General features: G+C 39.4%; 1 protein-coding gene across 1 annotated transcript in view; it reads left to right on the forward strand.

Moving 5' to 3' along the window:
- The first annotated feature begins 1,265 nt into the window (after positions 1 to 1,265).
- CGNL1 (cingulin like 1) overlaps positions 1,266 to 17,085 on the forward strand; it is a 53,810-nt gene continuing 37,990 nt past the window's right edge. Inside the window, exons 1-3 of the mRNA XM_050713091.1 lie at positions 1,266 to 1,375; positions 13,994 to 14,059; positions 15,375 to 16,980. Of these exons, the coding sequence (XP_050569048.1) occupies positions 14,037 to 14,059; positions 15,375 to 16,980 (1,629 nt within the window). The 5' untranslated portion in view covers positions 1,266 to 1,375; positions 13,994 to 14,036. The remainder of the gene's footprint in view (positions 1,376 to 13,993; positions 14,060 to 15,374; positions 16,981 to 17,085) is intronic.

Raw genomic sequence — 17,085 nt, forward strand, 5'->3', positions numbered from 1 at the left:
AAAACTGGATCGGGTGCCCCAGAAATGCCTTTATTAATGTTGTATTGGGAGTAGTCACTTTTCTCGTTGAACCTCTTCTCTTTACACATCTTAACTAAGATAGGGGCATTCTCTACCACAAATCCATACGATTCCTTAAAGTTTGCATTGACGACATTTGCTAACTAGGCTTTTTTTTTTTTTGACATATATGTAACAGCAGAGCAGCTGTGGCATAAATGTGAGGAGCAGTGATCTCCTGTACAGCTGCATTGGAAAGACATGTGCCTATCCATGCTCCTCCAGCAGAACAAGTCTGTAAGTGGTTTTCATGACTTAAATACTGAATTTTTCTTTTTTGCGTTCACTGCCCTGTATTTCTCTGTCTATTCTTGACACAGACCTATTTTATTTTTCTTTCCCTGTACATTTGCTATAACCTTTTTTTTTTTTTCTGGCAATGCTGCTTGGTTTAGGTGGTTCAAATCTTGAGAACAAATTTCTGATAGTGTAAAATATTAACTGAGGCCAAACTTGCGAGTTGCTTATGGTCACTTGAGGTTTTCTTGTTAGTTTTTTTGAAAGACACTTACAAACTAGGGTCCTTAGCACTGAGCCTTCCTTCACATACGGGTGAAGGGGGACACAGTGCAGCGAATCAGCGCTTCGGTTCTCACTCCATGTGTAGAATGTTCTGAAAATCTGCACATACCTTGTTGGGCTATTTCCAGTCTAACCGAAGACACTGTGAAAATCACCCAAAAGACAGCAGCCTCGGCGTGCCCAAAGGTGGCGGTGCCTGTGCTCTCCCTGCCCGCTCCAGCCGGCGGCCCGGCCCCCCGGCCCTTCCCTCTCACCTCCACCCGCCCGGCCCGGCCTGGCCCTGCGCGGAGCCGCCTCAGCTCCTCCCGCTGAAGGGGGAGAACAGCCCCGGCCGCCGGGTGGCCCCCAGCAGGCGGTACCTGGGCCTGGCGCTGGGCTGCAGCTGCAGAGGATTATTCTAGCCGCCTCTTTTCGTTCTGGCACCGTTTCCCGCAGCCTGAACAAAGTAGGAGCTGTTGCGCGTGGTTTTGTTTGTTTGTTTTTGTGTTGTTTTCCGCTGTTTGCTGTTTATAGGTATGCTTCGGGCGGCTCCGGCCTGAGGCACACCCCCACTCCCCTCAGGGAGCCCAGCGGCCGCCCGTGGGCGGGAAACGGCCGCGCGCGCCCGAGGCCGCCCCTCGCTCACCTGAGGAAGCGCCCCCGCAGGGCTCCGCCCGGCTCGGCTCGGCACGGCCCGGCACGGCCCCGGCCCCCTCCCCCGCAGGAGGGGGCGGGCGGTTGGCGCTCGGCTCTGGCGGCGAGCGCGGCGCGAAGCTGCTGGGGATCCCGCTCGGAGGGCAGCGCCTCGGGACGGGTGAGGAAAGGCGGCCGCTCGGGGAGCCGGGGCAGGGGGGGCGGCGGCACCGCGGATCTTCTCACGGGGCCGGCACCGCGTGGCGGGGACGAAAAGCGGGGCTCCTCCGTCGCGCCCCGTTCACCACCAGCGCTCCGGAGGCCGAGGGCGCCGAGCCCTGTCCGGGCGTGAGGGAAGAGCGGTGCGGCTCTCCCCGAGGGCCGGCAGGGAGGGCGCGGGGCGCCTCAGCGGGAGCCTTGCCCTCAGGTGGGCTGGGGGGGCCGGGGGCCGCCCGCATTCCTCGGGGGATTCCTGGCATTCCTGAGCCGGGGTCACTCGCACTTCTTCGGCTCCCTTTTACGCCCCGAATGAGCGTATTTTTGGGAAAGGGTGTGTCCACGCTGTGTGTGTTCGGCTCCGTGGGAAAGGCTGCGAGTGGCGGTTCAGCCATCTCATTCTTCTTCCCAATTAACTTCGCATCTGATACAAGTTATGTCCCTCCCATGCGATGACAACTTTATGGGGAGATCAGTACTGCGATAAAACTTTTGTGGTGAATTTGGATTAGCATCTCCAGTTGACAAAAGAATAGTTGTACAGCTTTTTCTTCTGTTTTTCGCTTTTGTATGTAAGCTTGCTTGAGTGTCGAGTTCTCGATTTTTTTTTTTTCCGAGGCAAAATATTTAAAAAAAAAAAAAAAAATTCCCTGCATTACAGTTGGAATAATTATCAAGGTAGAAATAGTGGAAACCTCTCCTGGAAAGTGGTTTTATTTATCCGAACATCTACTTGCATGCATTCATACAAGGTGAATCCTGTAGATGAATCAGAAGCCCCCTAGGATGTAATGATTTGTGGTATCTGTACGGAAGATACTTATGTGAATTTGGGGGATTCAGTGTCTGATGCTTTTTGTGACAACAAATGGTGTCACATCTCACCGTTAAGGCTCACCTTATAAAGCTGGTTTTAACAGACCTTTAAAACTTCGATAAAAGTTTTATGAAAATGGCAAAAACAAAGCACTGATTACTTTTTTTTAAGGTGCTTTATGAGAACTTGTTTTGCTAGCAATTATTTTGTCTAGAAATGCCATTATTTTCTTAAATTCTCTTTTTTTCTCTCACTCAGAATAAATACCCTTATGCACACAGTGTGTACTAAACCAGGTGTGATTACTGTTGATTAATATAAGGGTATACAATGTAGCTAATGCAAATTTTTTTGCCTTTTTTTTTTTTTTTACTGGAGTGTAAGTTAGAACTCAGTTTTTTTGTGAAAAGATTAGAAATGGAAAGAAAACTTGCATACTTGGGGTGTACCATTGGTAGTGTGGTAAGCAGAATGTTATACCGAGGGATTAAAAAAGTGTCATGTTATGAGTGGCAATTAAAATACTTTTTATTGCATATTATTATTTGCCTTAGAAATAGTCAGCTATACTTGCATCTATGATCTTCAGCAGAGTATGATATCTGTGTAGCTGTTCACAAGTTTTAAACAGAAAACTCAGTAATATTAGAAAACAATATTTCCACTTCTGATTTAAAATTGATGTAAGATAGTAAGATGGATTATCTTTCACGTAATAGAAGATAATCATTATTAGAAGATTTTTTTCAGGTTAATATTGAGATTTCTTACAATCATCTGGTATTCTGCATGTACATTTTTAAAGTATAGAGGTGTTTTTCAAATGTATTAATCATTGATTAAAAAAAATACATAGTTCATTTACATACACCTTAAGTTGCAGTTGACAACTGTTTCTAAGCCCGCTTCAGAGCAAATGCACACTGGAAAGGATTATTTTTTGCTAATGTCCGTTATGTTATGAAAGTAATGAAAAAGCCGGGGTAATCATTGCTAATCTATGTGCTTACAGAATTCGTGGTGATATCCCAAACAGGCTGTTTTAGGCTGACTGAATTGCCTTCAAGCAGACCAACTTAGTGTAATTTCTGTTAATTGCATTATTTAGATTCTCACTGTCACTGGTAAAATGTCTGAGAATGCACTTAGGTTTCCTCTGATGGGGTATACATGGCGGGTGTGGAATTTAATTTATGGTAAAAATGTTTTGTGATGCAGTGGTGGAGTGAGGTACTGAGGTAAAATTCCTGTGCGGGGAATTTTACCTCAGTAAAAGGATGCCAAAGCAGAAACAAAGAATTTGTGACAATATTTTGTTTCTTTTGTGTTGTGTAATAGGAAGTCGATCTTTCTGGCAGTATTGGTGAAACTGGTTTGTCTAGAGTGTGCAATGTCACCTGAAATGTGTAGGTGAAATGGTGTGACCTCAAACTTGAATTTTTAAATTGTTATGGAGCGCTGTGAGATGAACATACTTGCAGAGCTTTGTTGCAATGAATTTATTAAGCCTGGACTACAGTGGGCGGGTTATTAATTTAAAAATAGCTACCTTAAGGATTTGGGGGCCTAATAATTCTGCTGATGTTAGAAATTAACCAAAAGTAGTCCAGCATAGTTTCATTCTGCACCCTGGTGTTTTACCACTTCTGCTTTTTTAAAGACATAATCGTAGTGATTTTGATGATGTTATTATTGGTCATTTTTGCTATGTTGAAAGCTGAAATTGTGTGTTTTGATGTCACGCATGCAAACCTGATTATGTCAAATGATGTTCAGCCTAGGGTAGTAAGACAGGTCTACGTTACTTAATAGAGGGGGTGTATTAGCAGTCTGGTCAAGATCACTGATGCTAGCAGGTTTCTGAAAAATGACAATGAACACTAAAATTGTGGGGACATTTTTCCCACCTCTGCACTATGTCTATGCTGAACAGCAGCAGAAATGACAGAGCTGCATACTGTTTTGGTGTTCAGATAAAGCAGGCTTAATGACCAACTGTGTCTTGAATGGCCAGGATGTGGTGAAGATACTGGAATTTCTAACGAACTGTGTACTGGGGAATATGGTGGTCTTGATGCATTCTCAGCTTAGGTTTGGCATTTCACGGGTGTTTTTTGCATGTCTTGAATGCTGTGTTGGTAGTTTGTGCTTTAAATTGCTTGAGGGAATGTACTTTTTGTATTCATGGAGTGATTGTTTCAGGCATGTTTATCTGGAAACATTAATACCTTTCAGAAACTGCTTTGACCTCGATTCTCAGAGTTAGTTAAATCTAAATGGTAACATTTTTCAGTATATCTAAGTATGACAATTTAATGTTTAAGCCTGAAAAATTAACACGTTAGGAATATATGTGTTATAGATCTAGTGAAGTGGTAGTCATGGAGTCACTACTGTTTGGGATTAGAGCTCAGTGTGTTTGCTGTGACCTTGAACCATCTCTGCCAACAGAGTTGGCAGCCTCCTTGAAGGAGTTTATCCAAGTGTAGCCTTAAATCCTTCTGGTTTATGTGAAACAGAATGAATGACAAAATCCACAGCCAACCATTTTAAGTACCTAGTGTAGTTTTTCTTTGTATGCCTTTAACTAAATTTTTCGCCAAGATGAACTATGCTTTTTAAATGAAATTAATCCATCTTTTGTATTTCCAAGATCCAATAACCCCATTGTCAGTAACAGATCTAAAACGAAAGTTCTATAATAATTTTCTCAAGTTCTACTTTATTTTGTTAAAATCAGAGAGCAATGAGGAATAGAGGTGATTGGAAAAATATTTTAGAAAGCACTTCCACTTAAAAAAAAACCAAAAGCACAACAACAACAAAAAAAACAACCCAAACCACCAGCAAGACCGGTAAGACTGGAAGATGTCTCATTTATTACTGCCACTGCCCCTTCTTTGAGGGTCTCTGTGCTGTGAGGGGCCGGCACGCCAGGAGCACTGCCAGGAGCGTTACCATTCAGATAGCCACATGCCTCTCAGCAGTCTGAGCATAACAAGAGTTTGACTCCAGGCATCTGCAGAGCTTAATAACTCTTCAGTTATATGTAAATTACTTACACCATTTTAATGTAGCTAAAATGCCACTCTGGAAACTATGAATATACTATGGACAGGTTGGCTAGGCTGGCTTTGGTTACGCTTTCATATGTATGTGCGTGCATATGCCATTTTTGTGGGTGTGCACGTGTGCATACATAAAATGTCACAGACACCTGCAGATAGTGTATAAGCAATTCTATTGAAGGCTACCTCTGAGAGCTGTTGAAGTTCAGTGAAAGGGGAACGTGTGTTTTATTCATATAAAATCTCTCAGAAGTGGGTACTGATTTGTGATCTGTTTCAACAGAAAGCATAACATAAAAGTGGATAAAATTTGAGCTTTGATATAGAGGTTATGTGAATCAAGCTCAGAATATTTTGTTAGGCCTTTAGAAGCTGTGAATGGGTTGGGGTTTGCCTTCATGCAGTCCTTTGCAGACCATTAGCTGTTTAGACTGGTGGAACAAATGTCTGGTATTTGCTCCCCTAATTGGTGCAACAGCAGCAGCCTTTATTTACAAGAACAATTGGTATGTAATGCTACTACTTTAACCCTCATAAAGAAGCAGGCCTACCTCTCATTCCCCCCCCAGCTTCACATCCTCCTGTGGGAGGGCGGCGAGAAGAGCGGAGGCTCGTGGGAGCTGATTAAGCTTGAGCTCAGTGTAGGAGCACGATCTGCACTGGGCAGCTCTGGCCGTGTAGGCTCTGTAAGCCTCCGAAGTGATGTGGTCCTGGCGGAGCAGTCCAGCTCGCCGTGGAGCTCTCCCTAGTCCCTGCCTATGCCTCTGTGACCGAGCGTGATGATATCATCTTGTTGTCTTGTGGTGGCTGGGCTCAGCGCCCACAGTTCTGACTGTGTATTTAAATTCTAAAATGCATGGTTGAGTTAGTTGAAAGAAGCTAGATGGGTATGAAGCCAAGTGTTTAAAGAATACAATGTAATTAAGACAAAACTTAACAATAGAAATATGGGAGCCATAACCGGCTTGAATACACATGAAGCTGCGGCCATGTGTTGGCTGGGTAAATCTGACTCCGAAAGTCTACTTTATATGTAGTTTTTGTACTTAAATGCTTATGAATATCTTCTTAGAGACGAACCTCTTTGTGTATGTCTTCATATAGGTTAGTTAGTGCATCTTGGTCTCTGCATGCAGTTTTACTAGTATTGTGCCTCCTTAATTTTATTTAGAAATAAGCTATGCTCTTGAAATCAAGGTTATGCTGGTTGCATCTGTCGTAGATCAGTTGTATTGCTGTAACTGTGATTTGTACAGTGAACGTTATATTTTTTGTGTGAAAATACTGAAGGTGATCTTGTGATATGTGACATCTAAAGACAAAGAATAATTTTGGAGTAGGAGAACACTTTTTTAAAGTAATATTAAAAATAATTTTATGTTCTTGAAGCACTAGCAAAACTTTAATTAAGGTTGCTGTCTTTCCATTTTTTGAGAAAGGCTTTCTAAAAGACACTGTCATTTTAAGAGTTGAGTTTTTGCCTGAGACTGTGCAAGCTATCAACAGGATACCCTCTTCTATTTAAACAATAATGGTGTCATTGGGATGTAATAAGATAATTTCCTTTGGAACAAAATACAAAGTTTCTAACACTGACAATTGGAGGAAAATGTAGTGAAACAACATAGAATCTCTTGTAGAGTGAGTCTAATCACATCAGATGTTTGGATACAAACCAGCTATTGTATTTGAAATCACAAACTGCTTTTAGAATCTATAAGTATCCTTGTGTTACTCATCTGTTGTTTCTGTCAATTCTTCTATAGATATGAGCACTCAATCTGATAAACTAGAAGAGACTATATAAAAGTTCAACTTCTTGACTTTATTTTTTTAACTTTTTCTTTTGCGAGTTTGTCATAGAAACAAGGAAAAATTGAGTGTAGTCATATCATGTGTATATAATTAACTCTGAGATAAGTATTTACGAGGTTTTGTTGTTTGCTTTCTCTCTGAATTTAAAGTTTATAAAAGTTAATTGTACTGCAGTGGTGTCAGGATACTTGTCAAGCTGATAGCCCCAGTAGATTGGATTCAGTGCTACTGGCAAAGAAGAGCTTGTACAGCTCTGTTGGCCTCTGTGGGACACAAAACACTATAGTGGTATAAATGCACTTTTAGGCCTATATAAAGCTTGTACAAACATAACTATTAAAAAACAAGTGTAGTGCTCCATCTTTCTCCAGTGATTTTACTGAATACCATATTGTACATGACCTGGGACAAGCTGAGACAGCAGACATGAATTGATTTCTTGAAACCATATTTCAGATATAGGTTGTCTTCTGCGTTAGTAGCGTTTTAACGTGTTTCTAGTTTCTGATTGATTGCTTAGGGTTTGGGAGAATCTAGAAACTTATTATCTCAGTAAAGAAAAATACAGCTTTTTAATTAATGATACAGAATTTGTATTGCAGTGGTAATACAGTTTATAATAGTGAAAATAGAGGAATTTGGAGTTCTCTTAGTATTTATTGTTGTTAGAAATCAAAGCCTTGATTTTTGTTATTCAGCAAGCGAGGTTTTCAGGTCATACCATATTTCTTTTGGGGATAAATCCTGTGAAATTATAACTAACTGAATTCATACATGGCAGATTAAGAGATAGGATATATGCTATTTCCTTTTCTTCTTTCAAACTTTGACAATTTATGAGACCTGAGGATCTGCCAAAATATCTTTTTGTTGACTCACAGCCACTGAAGCAGATTTTCCTTTTGAAAAAAAATAATAAATAAAACCTGCTAGTTGTCACACAGTTCAAGCATTTAGCTGATCTGTCACATACTTTCAAAGGACTAACAATATGTTGTACATTTGAGACATTGAGACTTCCTCACACACAACATTTTTCAGCCAGAGGGAGTATGAACCAAGTGGTAAGCAAAGGAACAGTGGTGTTAGGCCCAGCCTTTGCTCTAACGGCTATTACTCGTTTTTTTTCTGTTCACAATCTTTCTTAAATACAGCTCTCTTCCAGTCCTTGAAGGGGTGGCTGTTATATTCTGGTTTATTGGTTGAGCATCTGAATTAATATTTGGGCAGAATTGTGAAACTGAAATCCCTATCTCTAAGGTAGCAGATCTTAGACTTACCAACGTACTACACTGCTTTCCAGAATAAATTTATAAAGTAATACTTGTAGTCCTTGCTAGCCTACCCGCAGCTGCTTGCTTCCACTAACAGCTGTGGAAGAAAAGTGTTATTTTGAGTTTTTCCTCCTGTAGGGAAGTCTGGCATGGCATCCCTAGGCTGCTGTCTGAAATCTGGACAGAGAATGATATTTTCCATGGAACAGAAATGAAAGTAATAGATTCAGAAACGTTGAAATCCCTCCCCCCCCCCCCCCCCCCCCCCCCCACTAAAATGTATTGCTGTGATAGCATATTTCTTTCTGTCCCTCGCAGTTCTCTGTGGCTCAGTTTTCCTGGCTGGACTGTAGCCACAAACCTATTTGTACCCTGGTTTGGAGGCTGGAATTATTACTTTCAAGGGAGAGGTTTTGTTGTTGTTTTTAAGGTCAGAAGTGTGCAAAGTATTTTGAATATTATCAGTTTGCCTCAGAACTGTGTTTCACTATCTGATTTTATAGTCCCAAATCTAGAACTTTCAGATTTCACTTTTCTCCCTTCCACTCTCCTGTAAGCAGGAGACCAAGTAAACTCAGCTACACCAGTTATTTTCCCTATAGACTAAAAGGAACAGACTGCAGCCCAGGCCCATTTTCCTCTTGCAGAAAGTCTCAAATTATAGGCAGCATTGACAGTGATGTAGTTTCCCCTCATGCTTGCAATGTGTATTTATGAGATTGTGTTCCACCAAGTGTAAAAACATTACAGTTTTGATCTTTCCATGAATTATCCTGTCTGCTTCCTTTGCTGTACCTTCACAGTATGCAAGTTTTCCTTCCTCTTCTCTCCCGAAGTTATTTCCTGTCCTTTTTTCATAGCACTCTATTGACCAAACACCCACTTTGTCTTTGTCTGATGTTGATGGTGCTTTCTGAACTGTCAGCTGGAGAGCAAACTCAGTGTTATGTAAAGCTGGAGTACATATTTTACAGTTCCTTCCTGTCTTTTTGCTGTGCATGTGTGAAAAATCTGAACTAAGCATCCATCAACTGTTACATCCCTCGTTTTTTTTATGGTTAGGGCTGTATAAGTTCAAGTTTTTCAAAAGTCATTCTACAGCTTTAAGATTCTTCTTCATTCATCCAGGAGCAAGAATTAGTAAAAAGCCAAATAACTCAAGGGCAAGGGCATTTAGCTAAATTTATTCCTCTACAAAGAAGATAATGGTATGCCCTAATCCTCCTTTAATGAAAAATCTTTAGCTGATTCAGTTTTAGGAGTCTTGGGCTTATAATATTGGAGTTCATGTATTTCTGTCATCAAGAGAGCCAGGGAGGAGCCCTAGTGCAATGGGAAAAGTGGAGAAGTGAGATCCCTTTTATTCTTCCATGTTTCTTCACTGGATGTATGTAAAAGGAGCACACACATATTTTAACACAGTACCTGTGAAGGATCTGTGGCTCTTAGACAAGGGCAGGGAATGTATCTGGTGGTGGGACCAATAGTAGTGTGCGCCCACATGCCAGTCAGCATCCCTGGGTTATGTCCCAGGAGTCCTGTCTATCCAGCGCAGCTAGTTGGCTCACCTGCTGGAAGCAGAAAGTGAGAGGCGCTTTGTTGTGAATATGCTACAGGCATGCTTAGTAAGGAGGGTGTAGGAGACAGGAAATAGAAGAGCAAGCTTCATATGCAGAGCATGGCATTTAACAGGTTTGGTAAACCACACTTTTGGATAAATCTGTCTTCTAGATTTTTCTAGAGAAGAACTGAAATGGATGAGCGGACACATTTCCATGCCTTTGTGATGCAGTAACGTTAGAAAGGCTGCGGAGCTGCTGGAGGAAACAGCCATCTCTGGCACAGAAATGTGTTTCTCAAAAGCACTCTTTTCGTGTTGGCAGGGAGAACAGTAGGGGTTCCAAATTACAGGGGTTTTATTTTGTAACATTGATCTCAAATAACTCCTGGTAGCTAGCATTAAAATAGGTGGCATTAGCTGTGAAAGGACATGTTTTGGAGGCAGTATAAAAAACGTTTTTGACAGTTAAATCTTCAGTGTTCCTCTCCTGTGGTACTTTGCAAAGTATCGTATCACTGAAGAACAAACTGCTACAGAAGAACATTCACAGTATTGGATTTTCAGATGTTAGGCCCTCTCCTGACAAGTTCCCTTTCTGAACAGCAAGGTTTCCATTTTTGGCAAAAATAAGTTGTTAAGAAAAATGAGACCATTTCTTAGAAATGATAAAATATGGGACTTTCATACCAACGGAGACCAGTATTTAAAAAGATTGTTTAAAAGTCTTTACAAAGGCTTCTTTTAAAAAGAAATCATTAAAACTGAAAGGCCTGAACAGCTTTGAGTGCTACTTTTTTGTTTGTTTGTTTGCAGAAGCATTAAGCTTGAGCTGCACCAAGGCCACGTTGTTGCCAGAATAGGTAATCTCATTATTCCCTCACTTGCTGATCTGATTTTTTTCTTTCCAGATCAGTAAAGCTGGTCTGGGTCAGTGTGCAGCTGCATGGTTGTTGGCTTTGTCATAAAAAGAACGGGGTTTGTACAGCTGAGATAACGGGATGCCAGAACAGCAGCTCTTATGGGGTAGAGTGTCGTGGCCTGTGTTGTTCTAAGCCAGCTGCTAAAACGCAATGTTGAAATGAAGTAAGCATCCTTCACAGCAATGTGTTCTGAACTTTTCATGGAGATACTTGATTGAAAATGACTCTTCTGCTGAAATCTGAAATAAAGGTAATTACCTGGGAAATACAGTGAATCCTCTCTGATGACACGTGTAAAGCATAATGCATGGAGCAGATTTGCTTTGCTTGTGTCTGACTGTGATTCCTGGATCTTTAATTCTCTGTTCTTTTGGACTTGCTTGAGATGCAAATGGCTTTATTGAGCTTGTTGATCAATAAATCCAGCTGCCTAAGTGTATATGGTGTAACTGGAGGAAATTAGACTTTCTTTTCTGGACTGTTTGCAAGTTTTCAGGTAAAACTGTGTTGCTCAATAGTTTGACTTGGTGTGAGCAGCACATAAAATTACCAGGCAGATGTAAATACATTTTCACTGTTCTGAACTGCAACTTTTCATCTCTGAAAGATACTGGTGGTTGCATGTCCTTGACTATATTCTCTGTCATTTTAGCAAGTGGAATATTTTCAGAATAAAATAATTTCTTGAAGTAGTTATTTCATATTTCATATTTCCTGATTAATTTGTAGATGCTGTTGTGACATATAGGAGATAGGAACTGATTCTGTAAAATAATAATATGACAGTGTCCTACTGAATTAACAACTTATGCATAATCATTAATTCTGTTTTCCAGAAAGAAAAAAAGTCTCTCATTTCGCATTCGTTTTTAAAAATCCTTTGATACTGAAAATAATTACTAACAAGATGATATAATACAAAATTGAAAGTATTAGTGTGGCAGAAAACCTGGACTCAAAATTTGTGTCTCCCTCAATAATAATAAAAAAACACTTTCTATTTTTGATAAGTAGTTGCAATGAAATAACAAGCAACCACACAAATAGGAAAAATCTCTTCTTAAGTACCGTTAAAATATCTAACCTCTTTTCATAAGCTTAAGAGTAAACAGACTGTTCTGTCATAACATTTGAGAGCTTTGGCAGCCTTAAAGAAGATTAAAACTAGACAGTTTTAGCTGTCAGTGCCCCCAGCGGCCTGCCACTCCCCTCTATCACATCAGAATTTGTTTCATTTGTAGTACAGAAAACAAGGCTGATTGCATTTACCTAGTGTGCCAAGCTGCACATTTTCATGGCTGAGGTGTGCACACACAAATGGTTCAGGAGTTCCTGTTTGGGAGATGGTGACGTCCATCAGAGGAGTGGGGTAGACAGATGGTGGTGGAGTCACAGCGTCAGTCCTCTCATCCTAATCTATTGCTGTAAGCCTGCCAAAGTCTGGGATGCCAAATATGTGATGTGTGCGTAAAAATGACTGTAACTATAATTACACAATTAACATCATTAGAGGTTTTAAGTTTTCTTTGGAAAGGGTGTGTGTTAGTAAACATGCTAGACTTTTTTAATTAAAAAAAAAAGTTTACAATATTGGAAAAAAACAGTGTTTTCACATATTGTAAAATAACATCTTTATATTAGGTAGTTCATTCGCTGGTTGGACATTAAATAAAACAGGAACTCTTAAGTGAAGCCTTCAGATATTTGAATTATTGGGCCAGCTGTCTTATTTTCTTGTATATATGTTTTTCAGTTATGAAAAAATAAAATGTTTTATTTAAAAATGTTTTAAATCTTTGTTTTCTATAAGGTTTTATCATTTTATGTAATAAAATGAAGTATTTTAATACTCACAAACAAGACAAATGCACTTACTTCTTTGCAGTTTTTAACAGACAAAAAATACTACTGGTTACTTTTAACTAGATTGTTAACCTAACTACTGTTTCCACTATTTGCCCCAGGGATGGGGCATCCACAGCTTCCCTGGGTAACCTGTTCCAGTGCCTCACTGCCCTCAGAGTGAAGAATTTCTTCCTTATTTAGTCTAAACTTAGTCATTTAGTTTAGAAACCCCTTGCCCTGTGTCACTATACTCCCTGATAAAGTCTCTCCCCAAAGAGACTTTCTATATAAGAATGGAAAGCATAAAAGCTTCAAAATGCTAACTTTATTTGAAAACAACTTTTGAACTTTAAAAAATACATATTTTTTTTTTCTGTTGCTTTGAGCAAACAAAGAACAATTTTGAGGCATTGATAAATGTAGCTAGATCTCAACAGGTTAAAGAACAGAGCGGAGAACCTGGTTTCATTTCCAATCTCCAGTTACCGTTTATTAGATCAGCATAGCCTGGTTCCTTTATAGTGTATACACTGAGTTGCTGATCTGTATTGTCCTGTTTCTTTTTTCCTCCATTGTTTTCATAGCTAGCATCAGTGCAGCTCAGTAGCTGATTTCAATGCTCTGGTCAAAAACCCACCAAATCAATGGAGATTACTTCATTGTCTTCTGTGTGTTTAGAATAAGCTCTTGCTATTTTACTTTGTCATTTTGTCTCTGCTTCTACACAGAAACAGTGTAATTAATGTGAGCTGTTACAAGTAATCATAAAGGAAGGTCAAATAATATGGAAAAATGCAAAGAACGGAAGCCCAAGATAAGGAAATGTATTGGTACTTGTGGTTTCCTTTCTGTGTTCTCCCTCCTTCATTTTTCCACTTCTTGTAGTCTTTGCTGGCTCATCTTTGCTTTTCCCTTCATTATGTTTCTCTTCTTACTCCAAGAAGTCTTAAATAGAGATCAAATTTGTAGTGTCAATTTATTTCCATTTACTAAGTGATCTTAACCCCTGTGATAACAAGCTCACTAAATCTTTTTGTATCTAAGAAAAACTTCAACAGTGAGAATGCTTTTTATTTCCTGCATCAAAATAATCAACTATTATGTAGCATTATATTTAGAGAAGCATATTTCATCGTACTTTCAGATGAAGTGAGCCTGCTGTTGAGGAAGAGCTGGAGTTGTTTTTATTGGGAGAAGAAAAGGTTTTTGAGGGGAGGAAATAAGAAATGGTTAGAAACTAGCATACTATTAATATTCAACCAAACTTTCTAATTCGCTCTCAGGAAAAACAAAAAAATCTGCTGTTGTTTAGAATATCTGAGGGAGATGATTCGCACTCAGATGCATAGGTGAGTGAAACTTGCTGCAGAGGCTTGTTCTTTTTTCAATGAGACATCCTGTTGTTTCAGTTTCCCTTTGATTATTATTCATTGTCATTTAGTAATCTTGGTTTTGTCAAGCTTCAGTGATTACTCAACTCTCCGGCTCAGTTCAAAAGTTTATTCCTTTCAGGTTTTGCATCAGTCTGACAGAGTCTGGAGTTCCATTCTTCTAAAGACACAGCTCTTACTGTGTCTGCATTGACTCTGCTACTGGTAACTACTAAAACACTCGTAATGCACAACAGACAGTGAAGTAAAAATACCCACAAAAGCAGCTCTTACAGAAAGGAAGAATGGAGTTTAGTATTAAAAGTGCAGGTAACATTTAATTTTATCGTTTTCTAGAACTGAAACAGTTTTGGCACATATGGCCTGGACTTCACATTCCTGTTGCTTCTGAAAAAAATGTACTACCAACCTTGGAAATACAAGCATTATTTTTCCATTTTTGTTGCACAGCAAAGTATCTATTTTAAAATATCAGCTTGTTCTCTGAAACCAGGCCACAGCTGGAAGACCGTTAAATTATTTGTAGCAGAATTTACAGTTATGGATGACTGAGAGACAGATGAAAAAGTTTTTATTTTCAAATGTCTTTAGAAGCAAATTATATTTTTTACTGTGAAATGGGATAGAGTGACATAAAGTTGCCATGGGGTGACAAAGTTAGGGGAGACAGTGACCTTTCCACTTCTAAAAACAACTGTTGAAAGCAAAGTACAAAGTACATGCAAATGGAACTCTAAGGCATGAGGATATTCACTTCTCTTGCAGTGCTTTAGGTACATAAAACTCAAAACCTAAAACTGCCTGCTTGTGTTCTGCTTTCCTGGGATTATGTTTACATATTCATATGGCTGATACTAACTTTTGGCTACAAAATCAACATTGGCTTGTGAAGGGTGCAATTTTTCAGTACATATAATGGCAATACCCAAAATAAAAGCTGTCTTGACTGAAAAAAAAAAAAATGCACTAGGATTGGTTATATGTGAAGTCATTTGATTCCAAAGCAACCAGCAGCAACTCTGCAAAGGTAATCTTAACTGTTGTTATTTCATAACATTTACATTAATAAAATAACATTATCTTTCACCCAGAACTGGTTAGTCAGTTGTCTGTTTAACATTGTGTATGCTTTGGGCCTTGTATAGCTTGTAGATTGATTTTATTGCATATTACTGTTGGTCTTCAGAGTTGTACTGAATGTCTGATTAAAGTAATTAATGAAATAGTCTAAAGTATTTAAAACAATTGATTTTGGTAACTTTTTTCTATTCAGCTGCAATCCTCAGACAATCATGGAGCCGTATTTTCCTGGTTTTAAGCACATGCAGCAGGACTATGAAGTTACTCTTGAACTTACAAGTGAGGAGACTCAGAAAAATAGGAATGCACAGAATTCTAAGACGGGATCTTATGGTGTCAGTATTAGAGTTCAAGGAATTGATGGACATCCTTACATAGTACTAAACAATACAGAAGGATGTTTGTCAGAAAATCCTCCTCTTGGAAAAGATCAGAAGGTCATTTCTCAGACTGCAAGCAAGCCATCCACAGAATCCAATACTGCTTTTAAATTGGAGAACAGAAACAGAGAACATACACAGTTCCCTGGAACACAGCTTGTTCAACCCTGTATGTTTAAAAGCCTCAAGATAACTGATCTGGATGAAAAGGAAAATGGAGTATCAGATTTTAGAGATGGATTGCCAAAATCCTCCAATTTGTTGAACTTTCAAAGACATCCTGAGCTTTTACAGCCTTATGATCCTGAGAAGAATAACTTGAGCTTGGATAGTTACCAGTCTTCCATGTGCAGTAAATCTACATCTTTTGCAAAAGAAGATAAAAGTGAAGCAAAGCCTTGGATTTCCTCATCTAAAGTAGTGTCCCTACAGAAAACAAATACATATCTTGCAGAGTCAGCCACAGCAAATTCCACAAAAGTACATTTAAACAGGGCGGTAGACATAGAAGACCAAAATAAGCAGGTGTTGGATTGTCGCAGTAGCACTATCAGCCCAAGTGAAGTGCATGTTTCAGAATTGTTTTCATCTACAGGAGGATCCCCATGTGCTAGTCCTATTGCTTATCTGGAAACTAGAAAACCTAGACCAGATGTTCTTCCCTTCCGCAGACAAGATTCAGCTGGGCCAGTGTTAGATGACTCACAAAGATCGTCGTCCTCATCAGCTACTCCCACTTCTGCAAACTCCTTGTACAGATTTTTACTTGATGACCAAGAGTATGCAATCTATGCAGACAATGTTAATCGGCATGAAAACAGAAGATACATCCCATTTTTACCTGGAACTGGTCGTGATATTGATACTGGTTCCCTTCCAGGAGTAGATCAGCTAATTGAGAAGTTTGATAAGAAAGTTGATCCTCACAGAAGAGGTAGGTCAGGAAAAAGGAATAAAATTCATCCAGATGATCGTAAAAGATCAAGAAGTGTTGACAGTGCCTTGCCATTAGGGTTTGATATAAATTCAAATAATTTAGGTGAACTCAGTAAAAGCTTGGGTAAGTCAGCTGAGCACTTACTAAGACCATCTAAAGTTTGCCTCCACAAGCAGTTATCCAGAGAGCAAAAGCCACCTTCCAAAGACATGAAAATTTCTGCTCGAAGTATTGGAAAACTGCAAATGCCTGATAAAGACTCTCAGAACAGTCATTTCAGTTCTTTGCAGTATCATAAACAAAATGGAGCTAATACTGAGAGCTTCATGTTTAGGTCATCCACACTTCCAGGACAGAATAAGAGAGATGAAGTTAAAACAGTAACTTCTACTCTGTTGTTGCCAAACCGAATCACAATTCCATCAGATTCAGGAGCCAAGAAGATTTCTGTAAAAACATTTTCTTCCGTCCCTAATACACAGGTAATTTTGAATTTACTCTTTAAGTTATGTTTTGCATTGTAGCATAATAAAATTCTTGTATCATTAGATGCATATGTTTCTGTTGTTCATTAGAACAAAATCCAA

Source organism: Cygnus atratus, chromosome 11, assembly GCF_013377495.2.
Source record: "Cygnus atratus isolate AKBS03 ecotype Queensland, Australia chromosome 11, CAtr_DNAZoo_HiC_assembly, whole genome shotgun sequence".
Lineage (NCBI taxonomy): Eukaryota > Metazoa > Chordata > Aves > Anseriformes > Anatidae > Cygnus > Cygnus atratus.